Source organism: Ambystoma mexicanum, chromosome 7q (genome assembly GCF_040938575.1).
Source record: "Ambystoma mexicanum isolate Mex_15411 chromosome 7q, UKY_AmexF1_1, whole genome shotgun sequence".
Classification (NCBI taxonomy): Eukaryota; Metazoa; Chordata; class Amphibia; order Caudata; family Ambystomatidae; genus Ambystoma; species Ambystoma mexicanum.
The window spans coordinates 139357609-139377921 of record NC_090941.1 but is presented as its reverse complement, the minus strand read 5'-3'; the positions used below and the strand labels follow the sequence as shown (position 1 = coordinate 139377921).

At 45.0% G+C, this 20313-nt stretch overlaps 1 protein-coding gene across 2 annotated transcripts in view; it reads left to right on the top strand.

Annotated features, from left to right (window-relative positions):
- The window catches only part of ABCC4 (ATP binding cassette subfamily C member 4 (PEL blood group)), a 2280107-nt gene that overhangs the window by 1099836 nt on the left and 1159958 nt on the right, over positions 1-20313 (top strand). For both annotated transcript variants that reach the window (XM_069639145.1, XM_069639144.1), the window contains exon 18: positions 10187-10287. In XM_069639145.1, coding sequence (XP_069495246.1) covers positions 10187-10287 — 101 coding nt within the window. The remainder of the gene's footprint in view (positions 1-10186; positions 10288-20313) is intronic.

The window sequence follows — 20313 nt, the reverse complement described above, 5'->3', positions numbered from 1 at the left end:
CTCCTGTTTTTCCCTTTCCTTTTCCCTTGGCAGTGACAGTTTCAATGTCTCTTATTTGTGTGTGTTGATTTTTAATCCCGATACTTCCCCAAAAAGAGCCAGCTCCGTAGCTACTGCCTTGAAGGACTCCACTGGGTCCTCTAGTGCCAACAACATGTCATATGCAAATGCCATTATTTTATGTCCCTGTCCCTTGAATTGGATGCCTTTCACTCCCGGTGCAAGTGCTGCAAAAGAGGTTCTAGGTATATTGCATATAGTAAAGATGACATCTGACATCCCTGTTTGGTCCCCCTTTCCAATCGAATAGAGCTAGACAGCTGTCCATTAATAGACAGACGCAGGGCTGGGGTCTGATAGTTGGCTTGTATCATCCGTGGGTAGCGCTCCCCGAACCGCATGCTATTCGTTTTTTTGAAACAAAAACAACCATTCCACCCGCTCAAATGCCTTTTCGGCATCTAAAATGAGAAGACCTGCTGGAATCTTGCACCTCTCTACCTTTTCTGTTAAGTGGCAGATCCTTGTAATATTGTCAAAGGTTTTACATTGCCTAATGAAACCCACCTGATCGGGGTCGCATAAAAACTTGAAGTCTATCCTCTAGTCGTGAAGCTAAAATCTTAGTATATATTTTAGCGTCACTGTTAATTAACACTATCGGATGGTACAACCCGCACCGTGTCTGGTCTTTACCCGGTTTCGGGAATATTACCAATTTAGCCTGATCCATAGAAGCTGTGATGTGACCAGTTATTTCAAAGGAGTTATCTAGTTGCGTTAAATACGTGACAAGAACTTTCTGGTATTTCTTGTAAAAAATGTCAGTAAAGCCATCTGGACCCGGTGCCTTATGTAGGGGGAGTTTACCGATAGCTATACTAACTTCCTGTTCCATGAAATCTTTCTCTAGTTCTGTCTTGTCCTCTTTTAGCAACATCGGGAGAGTTATATATGCCAAATAAGAAGATTGTGATTCCCCTCTGGCCTTTTCCAAGGGGTATAATGCTCCATAGAAGCGTTCAAAACACCCAATAACTCCCTCCATATCAACCACTTCCTCCCCTTCCCTAATTTTCAAGATCGATTGGGCTGCCCCCCCTTTGACTTAATTGTCATGCTAATAACCTCCTTGCTCTGTTTCCTTTGATATAATAGTGTTGTTTGCCTCTAAGAAGGGTCATCCCTGCCTTTTTAGCCCTCAATATCTCGAGCTGCCCTCGAACTGCTCTATATACTTTCAACGTGTCCCTCGTTGGGTAGTCACCCATTTTTGGCATAATTTCCTTAAGTTGAGCCTCTAAATCCTCCTCTAACTGCTGACTCAATTTTTCTCTCAGGGCTTTACATGCAATCATTTCCCACCTTATTACTGCTTTGAAGGTGTGCCACCATATACCCAGGGCGGAATCCTCCATCACATTCTCACTGAAATAGCTTTGAATCTTCTCCCCTATCTTAATTGAGGATACCATATCGTACAGAATCGATTCTGGTAATACCCACTGCCATAACCCCTTTTGCCAAAATGTCATCTCTATCGGATAGTGCGATCGCCCCCTAGGGATACTTCGCAGACTCGACCCACCAGTCTGGAGGAAACCCAGATATAATATATACACAATTGGGATTTATGGACACGTGAATAAAATGTGAATCTTGCTTCCTTACCCTTGCAGGCATGCCACACATCTACCAACCCTAAAAGTTTGAATTTTTCTTTAAATTGTTGGGACGGTGTGCCGAGAGGCTCATACCCTCTCCCACTTCTATCCATCGCTGCATCCCAAGCTATGTTAAAATCCCCCGTCAATAGAACATATCCCTCCATAAAGGTTTCTAACATGTCCAATGTAGTCCTGAGAAAACCATACTGTCCGGAGTTAGGTGCATATACCATTGCTACGGTATATATCTCTGTCCCAATATGGAACCTAACAAATAATATCTTCCTAGCTTATCGACCCCTGGAGCCCAAAATCACCATATCATGGTTTGTTCTAAACACTATTAAAACCCTAATATTTTTGTCCTTTCCATTAGCCTGGTACATCTGTGCATACCCCTTAATTCGAAGTCGCAATCTATCCTTCTTACATATGTGGGATCTTTGGAGCACGAGAAAGTCTGCTTTCTCACGCCTCGAAAAATGCTCCAACTTCGCTTCGCCTGTGATTTCAGCCCTTGTATATTGTATGAGGTGGCTTTAAAGCCCATTAATACATTCCGCTCGTAGAAAATCCTTTTAATTCCTTTGGTTGGCATTAACTTCCCTTGGGAAGCCCCCCTGGTCTCTTAACTTTTACCTCTATCAGCATAAAAACTCGATCTTGGGGCCGTTGTATCTCATGCCCTTTTACCGGCCGCCACTACCCACCTCTCATGCCATACCCTGCAGCTTCCCCTCCCTTGCCCACCCCCCCTTTCAATGACCCAGCCCGGTTCACAGGTCTTAATGACAGCAACAGGGGAGTGAGGAGAGAAACCCTGACCATGTACCGTTAAATTACCTAGATCCTACCAACTGCAGAGAGATAAACTAGCCCTCTCCCTTAGATCCCTAGCAGGCCTCTGACAACCAACCTCCCTAAACAACTTCCCCCAATGGTTGCTCCAGAGACCCCCCCGCTAGTCCAAGCAATAACATTACAGCTCCCACTCACCAAATACCTGAACCCATCCATCACCCCTCTGTGCCTGGTGTGTCCGTTGACTTCTTTCAGCCTCTCGGGACACGTGCTTTTCCATTGTCTCGTTTCACTATGCACCATCCCCATCGTCGCCTCCGTTGAGTAGTGCGGCTCCCTTCTTCCTGTGACGTGGTCTGCTCACTGCTTTCCGGTGCCACCACGTCAAGACCTTCTTTGCACATCGTCACTTGAAGCTGCCTGCCTTTCCAAAAGAATAGCAAACCAAATAGGAAAGTCCGTCGATCTCGAACCTTTTCCTGATTGAGAATACTAATGACTGGTCCCATCAGAATCCTTTTCAATAGAGTAAAAAAAGTCAAGTCCTGGAAGAGCTGTATGTCCGAACCATTGATAGTTAAGGATGTGCCTGCTCATGCTGCGCTGAGAATCTCTTCCTTCTGTCCATAAAACAAAAGGGTAGCCAAAACTTCCCTCGGTCAGGCACCTGGCTCTCTTTTTATTGGACCCACTCTGTGGATCCTATCCAAATGGATCTCATCTGAAGGGATACCCAGGAGCAACTCTGCACACAAGGTTTGTATCGATTGCTTAAGATCTTTGTCCGCTATTTCTTCCAGCACATTCTTTAATTGGATGTTCAAACGCCTCGACCTCTTCTCCGGATCTTCAAATTGAAGCTGTAAATTGTGCGATATCCGTGCCAATCGTTCTATTGCTTCCTCTCTTTTCTGAGAGTCCTCTGTCAGTTCCTTTAAGGCTCGCTCATTTGGATCTACTTGTTCCCCTAACTTCGATATTTCAACTTTTATTTCCTGTACAGCAGTTTTAATGACTGTTTTCAAAGAGGAGATCTGCTCTTAAACCGATACCTGAAGAGTCCTTAAGACGCTGCTGATGATCTGCTAAACATTGCATCAATTCTTCTTTGGTGATCGCGATCGTATCCCAATGTTCAGGAATGTCCTTGTCTGGTGGTAGCAACCGTGAAGAGCTAGCCGCTCCCGTAGTTCCATGCATCACTGTCTGCCAACACCTTGTGATTGTGCTCTCAGCCCCCGGGCGTTCAAAATGGGTTGTGTCAAAGTAGCTTGTTCCGTCCTCTCCCTTTGGCTTTTGACATGTGCCTCTCTTTAATGTATCCCTTTGCCAACCACACAGCCTGTCCAATCTGGACCGTGACCCAGAGTGAGTCTGTCCTACTCCCGAAAGCCTCGGATGGAGTTGTCACCAAACCTGCAGTAATTTCCTCGTATCGAACCGATAGTGCACTCACTTAGCCAAAGTCAGCATTCCAGTACTTCCTTACCACTTCCAGTGAGCCCCCAGCAGAGTAAGTCACCACACCACTCTATACAGCAGGGATCCCCACGCTCCTCCTAGTCTGAAGTTTGCGAATTGTGAGATTCGCAGACAGGCGCCCACTTGTGACACAGAATAGCCCCACACCATTCACCTTCCTGGACAACAGGCATGGATTGCTTTGTTAAATCATGAGGGGGGAAGGCAGTAGGGGGGGTAGACTTCACCGCTGGCCCAATCCAAAAAATGTCAATGAAAATGAAAAGTACACACAGCGCCACCGTACACAGTTCCTCAGGGAAGACTTAGCCCAGCCCTTCTCCTCAACCCGTGGGGGGGGGGGGTCTCAACAGTCTTTGAATGTCACTTAAATAGGCCCACTTCCCGCCTCATCAGCTTATAAGCATGCCACAACTGGTTCTCTTGTTCGCATAGACAGAGTGAGGGGCTCAGTTCACCTTATGTTTTTTCTCCGCTCTCTGCCATGCGCCCGCTTTCCGCCACCACAAAATCCTGGCAGGTACCTGAAGAACTCCAACGCCTGGAGCCAGCTTTTCAAATTCAGCCGGGCCGCGATCACGCCCTTCTCCTGTGCCGTTCCCGCAGCCGCCTTCTGTGCCGGCACGGGTGCTTCCTCTCGATCTAGACGATGCCTGCCGCACTGCCCCTGCGGGTGCCCCCACTACTCCTGATGGCTAAAGTGAGGGGGCAGGATCACTGCTTCACACTCCTTTAGATGGCGGGGGGCGAGTGACAAGCTACTATTAGCATGTCCTCTCCCGGTCGGTGGCCATTTAGGAATCCCTAGTCTGTAGAGTTGAAGTAGTCAGCCTATGTTTGGAAAATGTCATTGTGTAAAGGTCAAGGCAACATAGAGTTACTGCCTAATGTACTTTATGCCTACATCCCAGAATGAATTCTCAATGCCAACCATTTGTCTATTTCTGGAAAATATTGACCCTCGTTATCAAGATCAGGTAGTGTGACAGCCAGTCTGAAGAGTCTCTTGAGCTCAGAGAGACTTGGGATGTGTGGTTTAGTTTTTCTTGCAAAGTGTGACTTAAGCCCTAACAGGGCAGCTGTTGCAAAGAACGGATGGCAAATATGCAGCTTAATCCGGAAAGAGATAGATTTTTAACAGTTTTCTAACATTTCAGTGTTTGGATTTTAATCTGAGGTGCGTGCAAAGAGTTCCACAGAACACTACCTTTAGATGAAACAGTACGCTTTCCCCAGATGTTGAGGTGTGCTTTAGTGATGAGAAACAAATCGATGGTGGCTGATCGCAGGCATCTGGCAGGCAAACACTTCATTAATTTGGAGGAGATAAAATAAGGGACTCATTGATCAGCTTTCTGTCATGCACAGTGGTTTAAATTGTATGCGTACAAAGATGGTTAACCAGTGTCGTTGCTCTAGTAGAAGTAGCCTGGGTTGCTATATTCCAGCCTAGATGACACAAAACCGTTTACTGGTTGAATCTGATGACTAACACAAAACAGATGTATTAGGTTTTGCAACTGTCTAAGTTGGCAGAAGGGGTATCCCACTACTTTGTTGATTTGAGATAAGAGTCAGTTGACTGTCGAAAGTGACACCTATGTTTTGGACATAATTATCCAGGGCAGGAGGAGGGACGAATATCAAGGACTAGATGGAGGGACTCCCAAGAACAGCCAAAGGGCCACATAAATGGATTTCTGCTTTTTGAGCATTGAGTTTTAATCTATTCGTCACCATCCAAGCTGCAATTGATAACATTCCCTGATAAGTTAGATGTAAAAGTTAGATGTGTCAGTATTTGACTCACCATCTAGGTGTACTAAGATTTGGATATCATCAGTGTAAAACTGCATGCAGAAAATAAATATAGCAGCTTAGTCAGTAGCTGCAGATATAGGTTGAACAGGAGAGGAAATATAGCATCTCCTCGAGGAACTTCAGAGCTGATGGATTGCCAAGTTGATTCAAAAGGGTCAAGAGTTAAAATGTTTTAAGGCCAATCCAAAGATAACCCTCAAATACTGACATATGCAAAGCCCCCAGGGAAAATGAAGTGGTTGACAGTGTCAAGGGTAAGATCTAACAGAACCAGAATTCGGTGTATGGTCTTTCTTTGTCTTTTTTGGAGGGGAGCTTGGGGGGGTCTCCCCAACCCCTGTTTTATACCCCCTTTTATAATGCACCTAAACAAAAATTAATCCCCCCCCCAAAATGCATTAGATGCAAAGTTTTTAGATGGAAAAAATTTGATGGAATGGCATTAGATGCAATGGCATTAGATGGAAAGACCCAGATACTCCAGCAATCCGACGTAGCTGCCCAGCATTCACCAGCCTCCTGATGTCATCCAGGATCACAATAATAATACTCACAGTGCCTCTGCCCGGTCGGAAGCCCATCTATCAATTCAAATTTTTTAGGATTCTACATGATTTACTAGTTCAGAAGAAACTACAGATTCCACAACATTTCTTAAGAATGGGAGCCTGGAAATTGGGTGAAAATGAGGAGGGTTTGATGTGTCCAGACGTTCTTTTTTTAAAAGAGCTAGGATCGCTGCGTGTTTGAGTGCCTCGGGTATAGATCCAGAACATAATGACAGATATATAATCAATCTCATATGTTCAGCAATGAGAAATGCTCTTTCCTTACATTTCTTTCGAGGGTGGGGGTCTTTAGGAGAGCCGATTTTGGCCAGCAAAACATTAAAATGAGTCCTGTTTAGCGGCTGAACGACCTTCAGTTCAGGTGGCTAGTTTATGGTGTGCTAGTTACCTGGGAGTTCATTGTTGTCAAGGGAAGGGATTTTTAGGTTTAATACTTTGTTAATATTTTCAACTTTAGTGATAGAGGTTGGCCCGCTCATCACAAAGCTGTCGAGAATGCTTTCTTTCAGAGTCTGTATGATCAGAGTACCTGAGTTTCTTAAGTACTCAATGTCTTTGCTTAGAGATGGTGTTGGGTGAGATTGTCCTGCTAGTGAAAAATGTATTTAGGATGTTCCTTTTATAGTGACACATTTTTTGTTTCAAGCTTATAAAGTCTATAGGTGTTTAGACCTAACCCATTCACGTTAAGCTTCGGAAAAAGTAAGTTTTTCTTCAGTCTACCAAGGTTGATAGGTTGATTCTTTTTAGATTTCTTTCTATGTCCAGTAATGTTAGGAGATGATAGTACTTGAAATGCAGATGTTAGAGATGATTGTATAGTGTCTAAAACCTGATGAGTTGATCAATGCCCCTGGGCTGTTTGTGCGCTTTATACATTTAAATAAATAAATTAATTAAAGGTTAATTTTAAGAGTATTTAATAAGGTGGGTTAATGTTGTAGCGTTAATATAGGTAATTTTCTGATTGTTATTTTATCTGTTGGTAAAATGATGGCAGTCGATAGCAAGTTGGGCACAATAAATGGTATTCTGTAACAATCTAATCAGAGTACAGACTAAGGGTAATCCGAACCGGATGTACATTAATATCACAAAGCCTAAATCTCGAACTACAAAATCACAAACACAATAGATTTGCATTTTGTAATTTGAGATTTTTTGTTGTTGTCCCCCGCAACACATAGTGTATGCTGGGGACACCCAGTGATCCCCACTACCCTAATTGAGTATTTTGGAATACAAGATTTTTGTAGTCCCAGAATGCGGAACTTTGGGTGATGCAGGATTTTGAATATGGTATTTTCGTTGAATACCATCAGAACCGAACGAGCAATGTTGAATGCAAAAATTCCATCCAAAGAATGCCGTTGGTGTTGTGTAGCGAAATTTGGAAACATTTCAAGGCCTGGTGTCCCCAGGTTGTCTACAATGTTTTTTCATTTAGAAGACTTGTGTTCAAGCCAAAAGTTAAAATCTCCCAGCATTATACTTTGGAGTTGAGAGGAATTAGTTTTGCCATAATCAATTAGATACCATCTAAGAAAGTTGTGTCTGATTGACCTATAAATCAGTAACGTACGGAATATGGAAGATGTTGAGGTCTGCCATTTTATATGAAGGAAGACTACCTCTTGATATTTTGGAGCTTTCCAGTTCAGATATAATAAGATTGTCTTTATAAAATAATGCAATTCTGCCGCCTTGCCAAGATGCCCTATTTCCATAGTTTGCTTTGAAGCATGGTGGAAGTATATTGTTTAAAATAAAGATGTTATCTGCATGCAGCAAGGTTTTTGTGATGCAGAAAATGTCAAGAACATTTTCTGTTAAAAGATATCTTAGAAAACATTTGATAGAGATGCTTCAAAAGAATGTGCGAAAATGGGACCACTTGACGCTTAATGTTTGGGCGAAGATAAATGCAATCAAAATGGTGCTTCTACCCAAAGTACTTTAAATCATTCAAACACTTCCTCTGAAATTCCTGAAGAAAGTGCTCAACTTTTTTGATAAGGTCTTCCAGAGTTCTTGTTATGGGGGATGAGGGTAAGAAGCCTATGATTCCACAGTATATCTTAGTTATCCCTGTACATGAGGGAGGATTTGGTTTCCCTAACCTTGAAAACTATCATAGGGAGTTTCTTTTGAAGAAATCGATACACTTAGTTGCTGCGAGGGGCAATTCAGCACCGCTTTGGCTATGCATAAAGAGGGAGACATTTTTGCCATATTCCTTGGAAAATATGTTCTCCATGGGGAGGATGCCTAATTAGCGACTAAGCTTCCCGCCACTGTGGCGACTGTGGAAGCACTTGTTTCATGGTTACTTGGGTGTGGTGAGACTGATTCATTACGGAGCATCTTTGTCGTACAATCCGGGTCTGCAGAAAGACACTAAAATCATGTCCTGGCGAAGCTGGGCGTGAGTAGAGCAGTTTTAAAAATTGGCTATGTTTGGAGCGATGGACAGATGATCCCTTTTGACGCTCTAACAGCTAAATTTGGGCTAGGACAAAGGGAATTCAGGAGGTATACGGTACTAGGGGAACTCCTGTCACAAAGGCAAGAGATGTTGAATGACCTGATGAAAGATAGGCCTGTAGTGACTTTGATTCGCACCCTTGCATGGTGTCAATGTTTCTAAAAATGATACCTTCGGATGCCTCTTGTGAGAAATGATGGCAGCCATGTGTAAAAGAGCTAGGGAGGGATGTTTCAGACAAGGAATGGGAAAATTTGACGCGATTGTGGATAAGATCAAAGATGGACCTGAACCTACGATTTATTCGTCAGAGGATTATGTACCATCTATATTGGACCCCAGAGCAAATGATTAGGTTAGGTATGACAAATGAGGAGTCCTGTTCGGGCTGTGGACAAAGAGGAGGCGCCTTGCTACATATGCAGTAGAAATGTCCAAGAGTGACAGACTTTTGGGGAGGGGTTCGTCACAGATTGGATTTGACTCTGGAAATAGCATTTCCTAGAACACCTTGTTATGTGATTTTACTTTCAGGGTCAAGAAGATGCAATGTAGCTAAGGGTTACAGTGTCTGCATTAATAAAGTGCTGGTGGTGGGCTGCCAAGCACATTTTACGAGTTTGGGAAATAAGGGAAAAGCCGTAAGTAGATGGTTGGTTGTTAGACTTACAGACTTTGTCAAGATATGAGAAATTCATGATGCAAAAGCAGAAGCTTCAGGGTGATTACTTACAGATGTGGGGATCATTTAATGAATTATATGGCTGAGTTTTGATTTCTTTCTATAGTCTAGCGGGAGAGCTGAAGCGAGTATAGATGTAGTGAGCATACAGGTTTGTGTGTAAGTGCTGTGTGTGTATGACTGTGTTGTGTGATTTTTTTTTTTGATTGTTTTTTATGTTTACATGTCTTTTATTCTTTGTTTATAACTAGGCATGGGTTTGTTGGTACATGGTGACCTTGTAATATGTTATTCCGTGAGAGGGGTGGGTGAGTTCTTTTGTTCTTGGCAAGGTTATCATTTAAATTGTTCAAATGTATCGTATTGATTCTGTACCTGCGCCTGTATTTTGTTTGTTGACGTTTTATGAAAAGGATAAAGAGTATAAAGAAAACGTTGTATGTGGGTAATGTAACATATGCAAGCTTGAGCACTAGCACATATTTAGAAAAATAAACCTACATTTCTAAACGATGTTTAGAAATACCCAAGACATGTAAATGGTCAGGTAGAGCGCTATTCACTTTCGTATTCCGTTCTTCACCACTTAGATTTAGGCTGAGATGTGAAATAATGCTAAGAAATGTCCCTGCATGTTTTGTATTTGTCCAGCTAATGAGCATGTGTGCTATTTTTCTAGGGCAAACGAGCAGGAGAAACTCAATGTGACCACCAACGGCAATAGCACAGGGGTGGGTACACCGCAGCTGGATCTCAACATGTACTTGAGCGTTTATGCAGGTACGCAATAATCTGACTGGGCCACGCTGTGCGTCTCATCAAGGCTGAACTGGCTTGCCAGCTGTGATGCGCTTTACACCCTTCGCAAACTGCGCTTTGCGATGGCTGCTGCCTGGCTTTCAATTTAATGGAATAATATTAAAGAAGCGCGAAGGAGGGAGGAGGCGAGAGGGGGAAGCACTGAGCGCGAACTGCCTGCTCACCCTTTGACTGAATAGATTTGTACTCGTTCATATCCGCGGCTGGTTCGTGTATCCAGGCGCAGTGTTTTTGGACGGTGAACCATCCGGAGAGCCTCCTGGAAGCCATCCTCTGTAGACCTGTGGCTTTTGTTTCCATTGATGGGCTGTCTAAAGCTAAATATTAAATTATTAAACATATTTGCAAGAGGGATTAGAAATGGACCCATACTCTGTAACTGACAACACCGACTGTTCCAATTTGGTTTTGAATAACATTTTGAATAAAATCTATGCACTCCATTGAGCTTCAAATTATCTTTCCAGTGGCAAAGAAGCATGCCATTAAAATAAATGCAAAGTTATCACACAGGTGCAGTTGCATTGCCTTTCTGCTGCTGCTAAAGATGCTGCTCTTTAATTAATCGTCAACGAAGCTTCTTATGGAGGAATTCAAGGTGCGCAAAGAAAGTTTATTTTTTCTCTGAGGCAGATCACTGACAATAACACACAGATAACTGGATCCTTATTCCAAATGCAACCGAACTTTTCGATTGTTCTGAGTGTTAAGCCGTAGAGTCGGGATTCTATTACAGGCAATGCAACACTTTATTTTTTCTTTTTGAAAGTAGTAAGACATACACGCAAACCAAACACTTATTTTTTTGAGTTACAAACCCCATGAATGCATTAAATCTCCTATGTTCCCTGTACAATCCCCTTCCAACTTCACAAATAACGTCATTAAAAGACTATGGTTCTTACACTTTTCACCACTGCTCAATCAACGACACCACTCTCAGTAAGAGCATCAAAAACACCAGAACCTTCCAAAGACGCTCCCAACACCTGCCACATCAAAAGAATAGCTGGCCTGCACAACTCTCTCCACGGGATCCTGCAACATACAAACAGGAAGGAGTTCATCAGGCAGGATAATACTCACCTCCATGCCTTTAATACGAATCCCCACTCTCTGTCATAAGATTAGGAGCAATCGACATTCTATGGCATAGCAGGTAGGATTCCTATTATGCAATGCAAGCTCAACGTACAACCATTACAATGTGCGCAGCTTGATTTACAGGTTTCCCTTAAAAGGTGCAGAAGACCTGCTCTCGGCCAATTTGCTGCCCTGAGAATGTCCTCAACCTTTCCCAAGCATAAAACGCGTTTAAAGCCATTTCCCCTCTAGCTGAATGAGCCCCTAAAACAGAAATGTCAACACCAGCTGCATTCGTGGCCCACCTAACCCTCCCAAAAATTATCGGAGAAGTCACAGATATCTAAGGATGCTTAAAGAAAATAAACAATGGATCTGTGGACTTGCACAGAGGTGCTGCTCGTTCTTCATAGGCAAGTATTAAGCATCTGACCACACACAAGTTTGGAATTGTAAGAAAAGCAGCAAAAACAATAAATCTGAATTGGTGTGACAAAATGACTACTACTTTGCGAGAGCACAAAGATGAGTAGTGGCTCACTCAACCTACTCGGCACCACACTACTACTAAACCAGCAGTGATCCTCATAAAGGTGAAACAGGCAAGTCCGACAAGTAATACCTCCTTCGCCTCTTGTGGTAGCACAGGCCAAGGGTAGGCTATATCTTCAGGAGGTGTGTCAGCTGATACAGCTGCAGCACAAACAACAATAGTTAATCAATTGCAGTCCCTGGTCACTTGGGCATTGCGCCCTTCGGCAGTCACCATTGATATTTTTCTTCCTGTTGCAGTCCATGGAGTGGCCTTGAAAGGAAAGGAAGGCAATGTTAGTGCATCGGGTGGTGAGTGTAGATTTGCACCTGTTCCCTGACCTCTTCTGGTACTTTCCTTGTGGTTGTGTTCCACCTGCCTATGCCTAGTCATGGCCACATCAGCCTTTGCCATCTGCCTTGTCGAGTGACCAGGGATGAGTGACCGCACTTTCCTGTTTGGCAGAGTGTCTGCTGGAGCCACTCCCATAGATGTGTTGAGCGCTACCTGTTCCGCCATGAGGAATGACGTTAGGGCTGCCTCCATGGGTGTCCCTTTTCTGGATTCATGATCATGGTTCGCCTAAAGCATTAAAAATCCCTGTTTGCCCGGAGCTAGAACAGGATCATTAGCTTCTGTGCCCCCTAATTAAATGGTAAAGACCTCAAAGCCCTTGCTGTGGAACAGCGGTCTGTTGTCTGAGTGTATGGAATCTGGTTTTGCATGGGCAGCAAACAGTTCTTCCAAAAACTACGCCACCAACTCAGCCATTAAAGACTGGGCAAACCTCACTCCCGGATACTGGGAAAATTCATCCAGCACCACCAGAAACTAACATGTGTATCACTGTGCTGAAGTTGATGCTTATGGTCTGCCACAGGATGGTGCTTCTCTGTGGGGACTCAGTTGGGGGGATGGCCGTTCCACTGTGAGGGAAGCCTGGACCACATGCAGCTAGCCAGTAGTGACTCAACCTCGTTAAAGTCAGTAAACCAAATCTTATCCTCCCCATTGTTTTGCTTGTCTGCGATACCACGCCTCTCCCATATGCACCATGCTCGGGACGAGCTCAGGGGGGGAATAGCGAGTCGGAATCCTCTGAGCAGTCCCGATAGAAAGGCTTGCTAAATCCCCGTCTGATGGCTGTGTTCTGCAAGGAACTTTCGCCACTGGCCTGTCCGAAGTTGCGACAAACGTTTGGTCACCCGTGTAAAGGCTTGCTTCAGGACACGAAAACCCTAATTCGGGGTATGTGATGTTGTATCTAGAGACTTATTTCATGCTGTACACACGTATCTACAATAAACCAAAAAAACAAAACTTCAATCAACATAACATTCATATTCAGCCCGACCAGCCATAACTGATCCTGTCTCTTTTTACATCTACTCAATGGGTTCCGCAGTTCTACCAACATATTCAATGTTTAAGTGCACATCATTCTATTTCATTTCTATACGTAGTGAACCTATGTAAATACAGTTCTATGATTATGGGATGTACCCAATCTTATTCCCAAAACATTTCTGAGTCAAATTCAGGTGCCACTACAAGTTGACACATCACAGCGTTATTTCGTTTACTTCTATGTGCCCTGGAGTACAGGGGTGCCCCGTTTATAAGGAGAGGGGGGGGCATAGTTGGCAGATTATGTATGCAGGAACTTTCCCAAAAGTGTCTAAACCTGTCTAGATCAAGGGTAACCAAATATTCATACCTGCGAACTTCAAACGATGTTACAAGGGGTCGTCACATCAGAAAAGCAAAGCAACAATCTCATGTCAGTGAACCTGCAGGAGGGTTACAGGACCGGTTCACTGTATATGTGCTTGATAGAACTTGTCCAAACATCAGTTTCATATTTAGCTTAAGGTCGCATACCTTATGGGCTTAGCGAACGTCCCGGAACAGTGTATATTCGGTTTTCTTTAGGCTCCGGCCTATTTTTCGATCTGTTCGTGGTCCGTGTGCGCCTGAGTCACAAAGGTGCTGCACACAGGCAAACAAGAGGAAGGACGGGGGAAAGCTTTTTAAAAAGAGCTTGCAAGAGTTGTTATAGCGGTCTAAATTCGTCCATGCAGGATGGTTGAGCTTACTTTCACTGACAGCTTTCCTTTCTGGGAAATTCTGGCAAAAGTGTGGTCGCATCTGCAAGGATCCGATCTGACAGGTCATGTGATATAGCCGGTAAAGGACGACGTGATGATGCAGTGGCCTGCCTGACATGCTAGACTGTTCCGCCAACTTCGGGGTGGTCTACCATTGCGGGATCCATAGTAGGACAACATCTTGAAAAGGGACTTGATCGTTCATATCTCATATATTAAGTGCTGAAGTGACCTTCTCGACCATTTGTTATGGCACCAATCGTGCCAAACAAAAGAATGTGTGCATTGACTCAGCATGTCCACCATAGCGGAGATGCATCTGCCTGCTTTTTGCATGCAGGTGTGGTGCTTTCTTATTACTCCGCGAATGATGGTGCTGTTAGTCCCAAGAAACTGCTCGATCGGTGGAGGGGGCCCAGGGAGAAGTCTTACATTTATATCAAGCAGACTGTATAGTTTAGCCTGGCTGAAGCCCGGACTTGTGACGCTAGACCTCCATCTGGGACCTGTGAGAGTGATGATGTACAAGCCCTGTGGAGGATGGTCACAGTGATTAAAGAGGAGTGGGAACATTATTTCCGACATTCGATTTACATATTTACATATTTACATTCGATGTAAAGGTTTAACTCATGATTGACAGAATCAAGATTATAAATCCACCTTTGTTCCAACTTTCAAAGTCTCAGGTCTCTAACCCCCCCACGTGGGTGTGGGTTCAAGGTTTGCAAAATGCACCAGAAGATGTCGTCATGAGTATGGTGGGCTCTTTTATAGTGTTTGACCAAAGGTTTATCCACAGTGCCATTTTTGATGCATGATCGATGTTCTCCGATTCTTATTCGGATCAGTATTTTAGTTTTGCCAATATAAAAGAGCCTGCATGGGCACCTAATGCAATAGATGGCCCATTTGGTGGCACAGTTGGTGAAGGATTTTGGCTGCCAGTTTTTTTCCATTAAGATCAATGGCTTTGAGATTTTGGGTAAACGTGCACACTGAGCATTTTCCACATTTAAAATGCCCTGTAACGGGTGGGAGGTGCCATAGTGTGGCCTGTTTAGGATCATTGGACTTGTGTTGCGGGTACGTATGGACCAGTTTGTCATTAAGATTTTGCATGCGTTTGAATGCAAATCACGGGGCGGGGATCTTAAAATCCTCAGTATTCATCTTCCAGTTTTTTAATATTGATTTTCTTAGGTCATTGCTTATGGGAGTGAAGGAATGATACGCATGTGATCTTTTCCAGCGTGGTTCTAGTTTTTTAGATAGACATTCGTTCCTAGGGAGATTAGCAGCTCTTTCATAGGATCTCCTTATGGTATGGGATAGGTATCCTCTCGCTTTCAAATTTTGTTTTAATGCCTCTGTGTTTTTTGAAATCTTCTTTGTCTGTACAATTGCGCCTGATTCGGAGAAATGGCCGAAAAGGTCAATTCTCTTTCAGAGATTGGGGGTGGAATCTTTCAAACTCTAAAAGGGTGTTTTTTTTGAGTGGGCTTTTTGAAAAGACTGGTACCAATCTTATTGTCAGCCATTCGGTAGATTTCAAGATCCAAAAAGGCGATTGTTTCTTTGTTGGCATCAATGGTGAAGTTAATGGAGCTTTTACGCATATTGAGCGACATACCAAAGGAGTTAAGTTCTTCCATGCTTCCTCGCCAGATCATGAAAATATTGTCAATGTAACGATGCCATGATCGGATATTTTCTTTGAACGGATTGTTATCAGCATACACATGATTGTTTTCAAAATGGTCCATGTATGAATTAGCCAAGTCAGGGGCGAAGGTGGCCCCATACTTGTGCCATGGAGTTGTTGAAAGAACATACTTTTATATGAAGAAGTTTTTTGTGAGTGAATGCATTCGGCAATAAATGCAGACGGAGGACGCTTGTCCTCTCGTTTCTCCAAGAATTGAAGCATCACCGTGATGCACTCGGTCTGTGGTATGTTAGTATACAATGATACGACATCAGGCGTGACAAAGATGTCTTGAGTATCCACAGATAATGTGTCTAGAACTTTTATCATTGAGGTAGAATCTTGGACAAACAACTTCATTTTACTTATGAAAGGTCTGAGAAACACGTCCGCATACACTGACAGCGGTTCTAACAAAGACCCGATAGCCGACACAATGGGGCGTCCTCGTGGAGTGATTTGATTTTTATGCATCTTTGGCAAGCAATATAATGCTGGCGTGACGGGTTGTTTGTTGATCAAAAAATGTTTTCGTCCTCATTGATCCAGCCTTCGTCTGTGGCATGTATCATACGACTAATCATTTCTTCCAGGATTTTATTTGTGGTATCCGAGGGAATCTGTACACCGAAGTATCAAAAAGTTGTTTCTCCACTTCCGCTTTGTACAAATTCGAATCCCACAAGACGATCCCGCTGCCTTTGTCGGCCGGCTTGCCAAATAGAGGGTTTCCTAGAGTTTTTTTAGGGCTAGTCGTTCTATTTTGGAGATGTCTTTATGCGTGTTTTTGTTGGCGCACAAAAACTTAATATATCTCAAGATTTTATTTTTGAAAGCCAGATTCTCTGGGGATACCATCGATTGGTATGGGTGTAAAGCTGGAGGGTGGTTTTTTACCAGATCGGTTGTCGTCAACTTTTTTTGGGTCATCTTTATCGTGGAAGAAATACTTTAGTCTGACAATTCAAAGAAGTTGCGCATTTCAATTTCCGGCTGGAAGAGGTCTGCTTTACAGACTGGAACACAGGATAAACCTTTTTTGAGGACATCTCTTTCAGCAGGTGCGTATGGAGAGTACCCCTTTCCAATTTTGCCCCAAGTGCAACTGCAAGTACCCTTGGGTTGACAGACACGCCACGTGCAACCTCTGCTTGCCGAGGGACCACCCCGAGGCAAACTGCAGAGCGTGTAGTAGGTTTAGACCGAAAACACTAAATGACCGTTCGATCAAGCGTTGGGCCCACCACGCCAGGCGTCAAGAGGCCATGGCAGCGGAGGGCGCCTTCAGCGATGGCAGCGACGCCGTGCTTTCGGACGGTGAGGGCAACGTGGCATCGAGAGACAGCCAAGCACAAGTCCCCGACCTCGGAAGTTCGTCCGGCAGGGCGGCTATGGGGAAAACCCCTGGCGACACAAGCGCTACCCACAGCACTTCCACCAAACACACGAAGTCCCACCGAGACTTGACGCACACGTCGAGTTCTCGGAAAGAGGCACACAGAGAACGGTCCACCGAATCGGTGTCCTCTGGGCGTTCTCAATCTAGATTGCCGCATGACTCCAGGCAGCCATCCACTGTTGCCAAGAGTGCCTCGCTCCCTAAGGTAACGGAGGTTCGATCGTCGGAAGACGAAGCCGACCTCTATCCCCAGGCCGCACTCCAGGAGTCGGCAGACCGCGTAACGGCTGTTCCCGAGTCCCAACCTCCACACTCGAGAGATAGGGACACTACCCCCGAACCTCGACGGCAGACGTCGAAAAGCTCTGAAGGGGCCAAAAAACAGGGAAAACACTCTTCCACCCACGGGGAGGGGGTAAAACAACAAAAGAAGCAGTCTCTGCCTTCTTCCACACCTCAGAAGCAGTCAGACAGGTCACAGTCTACTACTCCACAAAAACAAACGCACAAGTCTCAGTCTTCTTTCATCCTAAAGACCCCTGCACAAACAAATAGGATAAAACAGGGAAACTCTCCCAGGAGAGAGTCATTCCCAGCTCAAGAGAATGGTCTAGTGACGACATAGACAGAGTTATGCCAAGGATGTCATCATTGGCAGACTTCTATGCCAAGAATCCTGAGCACTTCCTCTCATATACCCCCGACGGGGCATCACCCCCCCCCCCCAAGTAAGAAGTCCCGGGTTGAAGCACCAACACGGTCTTCGGACCCTCTCTGTGTACAGCCCTAAATTCAATATCATGAAGAGCCACCTTTTAGTGAGGATCCTGATTTGGGCATGTTGGAGGACCAAACTGGGACTGGCTGCTATGGGGATTCCGAGGACCAAGAGGAGGAAGAGGACGACCCAGGAACCTACAGGGTAGATTCCCCAGTAGACAAAGATCCCCCGGTTACAACTCCCCTGTCGACAACCAACCTCTCTTGAATGAGGTTTTGTCCAGAGCGGCAGAACACTTCCACATTGACACCCAGGGAGGACAAGAAGAAAGGGACTTTGCCGAGGAGTTAGTGGGAGAAAGGAGACCTGTTGCCCAGGCCATCCCTATTCTTAAATCAATACAAAGGAGGCTAGACCCTTCACTTGTAAATCCCAACCTCACCAGGGCAGTAAACCCCAGGATCGAAAAGCTTTTCAGGGCAGCCCAATCGGACCCGCTGTACATAAGGGGGCATTTGAAACCGGACTCCCTGGTAGTTACGAACACCCGAAAGAGGGCGGGAACACCTCTGTCATTGTCCGAAGCTCCTCCCGACAAGGAGAGCAAGAAGATTTATGGCTTGAGTAGGAAGGTTGCGTCCACTTCCGCCTACCAGGCAAAGATTGCCAACTCCACCACCCTACTGGCGAGTTACAACTGCCACCAGTGGGAAGAAGTCGCGGCACTCATAGACTCCGCCCCAGAATCCTTAAAGAGCCAATTGGCATGAGTTGCGTCGGAGGGAAGATCCGTGTCCAGTTACATCTTAAAAGCAACCTTTGATGCCGCGGATAACGCCGGCAGATTGATAGCAGAAAGCACTGTTATCAAAAGACATGCTTGGTTACGGCAATCTGGGTTCAAACCCGAGACCCATCGTTAATAGATAAACCGGAGGAGCCGGATCTATTGTTTGGAAAGGCGGTAGAGGACACGCTGCAAAGTGCCAAGGATGAGTACGAGACTCTCAAATCCCTGGGCCAATTAACCAACAAACCCCCGAATCAAAGAGGGAATGGCAATTTTCGTCGCCCACGCGGACAAAATTCCCAGAGAGGATCTAACTATTCCCAGGGGCAGGGTACACCATGGAACAACAACAACCAGCAGTCTACCGAGGGTTATGGCAGGGGTAATAAGAGAGGACGTGGTAAAGGTAGAGGCAGCCCCAGTAGAGGCGGCGGCACGCCTCCACCTAAACAGTGACGTTCCGTTCAGGGTCTCTTCTCATGCATCCCCAGTAGGAGGACGCATTTCCAACTTCACCCAAGCTTGGGAAGGGATCACATCAGACAGATGGGTGCTGTCCACAGTGTCCGCAGGATACTGCACAGAACTGTTAGAGCGTCCCCAAAACCACCCTCCACGACAAAGAATACATTCATTGGACCACCAGAAGATCCTCCTCGAAGAGATCGTCAATCTTCTAGCAAAGGACGCAATAGAACCCGTCCCGGGACACCAGGTAAACAAGGGTATTTATTCAACTTACTTCCTTGTGCCAAAAAAAAGATTTGACAATGCGCCCAATATTGGACTTACGGCCTGGAAACAAGTATGTCAAGCCCCAAAAATTTCGCATGACTACTCTCCAAGAGGTAATCCCCCTCCTAAAAAAGGAAGATTATATGGCAACATTGGACATGAAAGATGCCTATTTTCATATTTCCATGCTCCCAGCGCACAGAAAGTACTTGCGCTTCAAGGTGGACAGTCAGCACTACCAGTTCAAGGTACTGCCCTTCGGGATAGTCTCGGCTCCAAGGGTATTCACCAAGGTACTGGCGGTGACGGCGGCACACCTACGCAGGGAGGCAATCCCAGTGTACCCTTACCTGGACGACTGGCTCATCACGGGGGAGACCCCAGTAATTTGCAGAATAAACATTCAAAGAACGATCAACCTCCTCTTCGAATTAGGCTTCTCCATAAACGAGAAAAAGTCAAGTCTGGTGCTAAGCACCTCCAAACAGTTCCTAGGAGCTGTCCTAGACAGTCAAGAGGGGTTGGCCTTTCCATCAGAGGAAAGAATTCGGAATATACTGCTGCAAATTCCACAATATCAGGCCGGTCGCCAGATAACGGTACGCAAAGCAATGCGCTTGCTGGGCATGTTGGCGTCATGCATTTACCTGGTCCCCCACGCGCGCCTGCCATGCGTCCCATGCAAGAATGGTTGGCGAAACAGTGGTCTCAGGCAAGTGGTCAGTGGGACGATCTAGTGGTCGTTTCGCCAACACTTGTACAAAGCCTTCACTGGTGGACAAGAGAGAATCTGTCCATGGGGAAACCCTTTTACGATCCCGAGATACAGGCAGTAGTCACAACAGACGCATGCCTGACAGGATGGGGAGCACACCATCTCCACCACACAGCTCAGGGTCTCTGGTCTCACT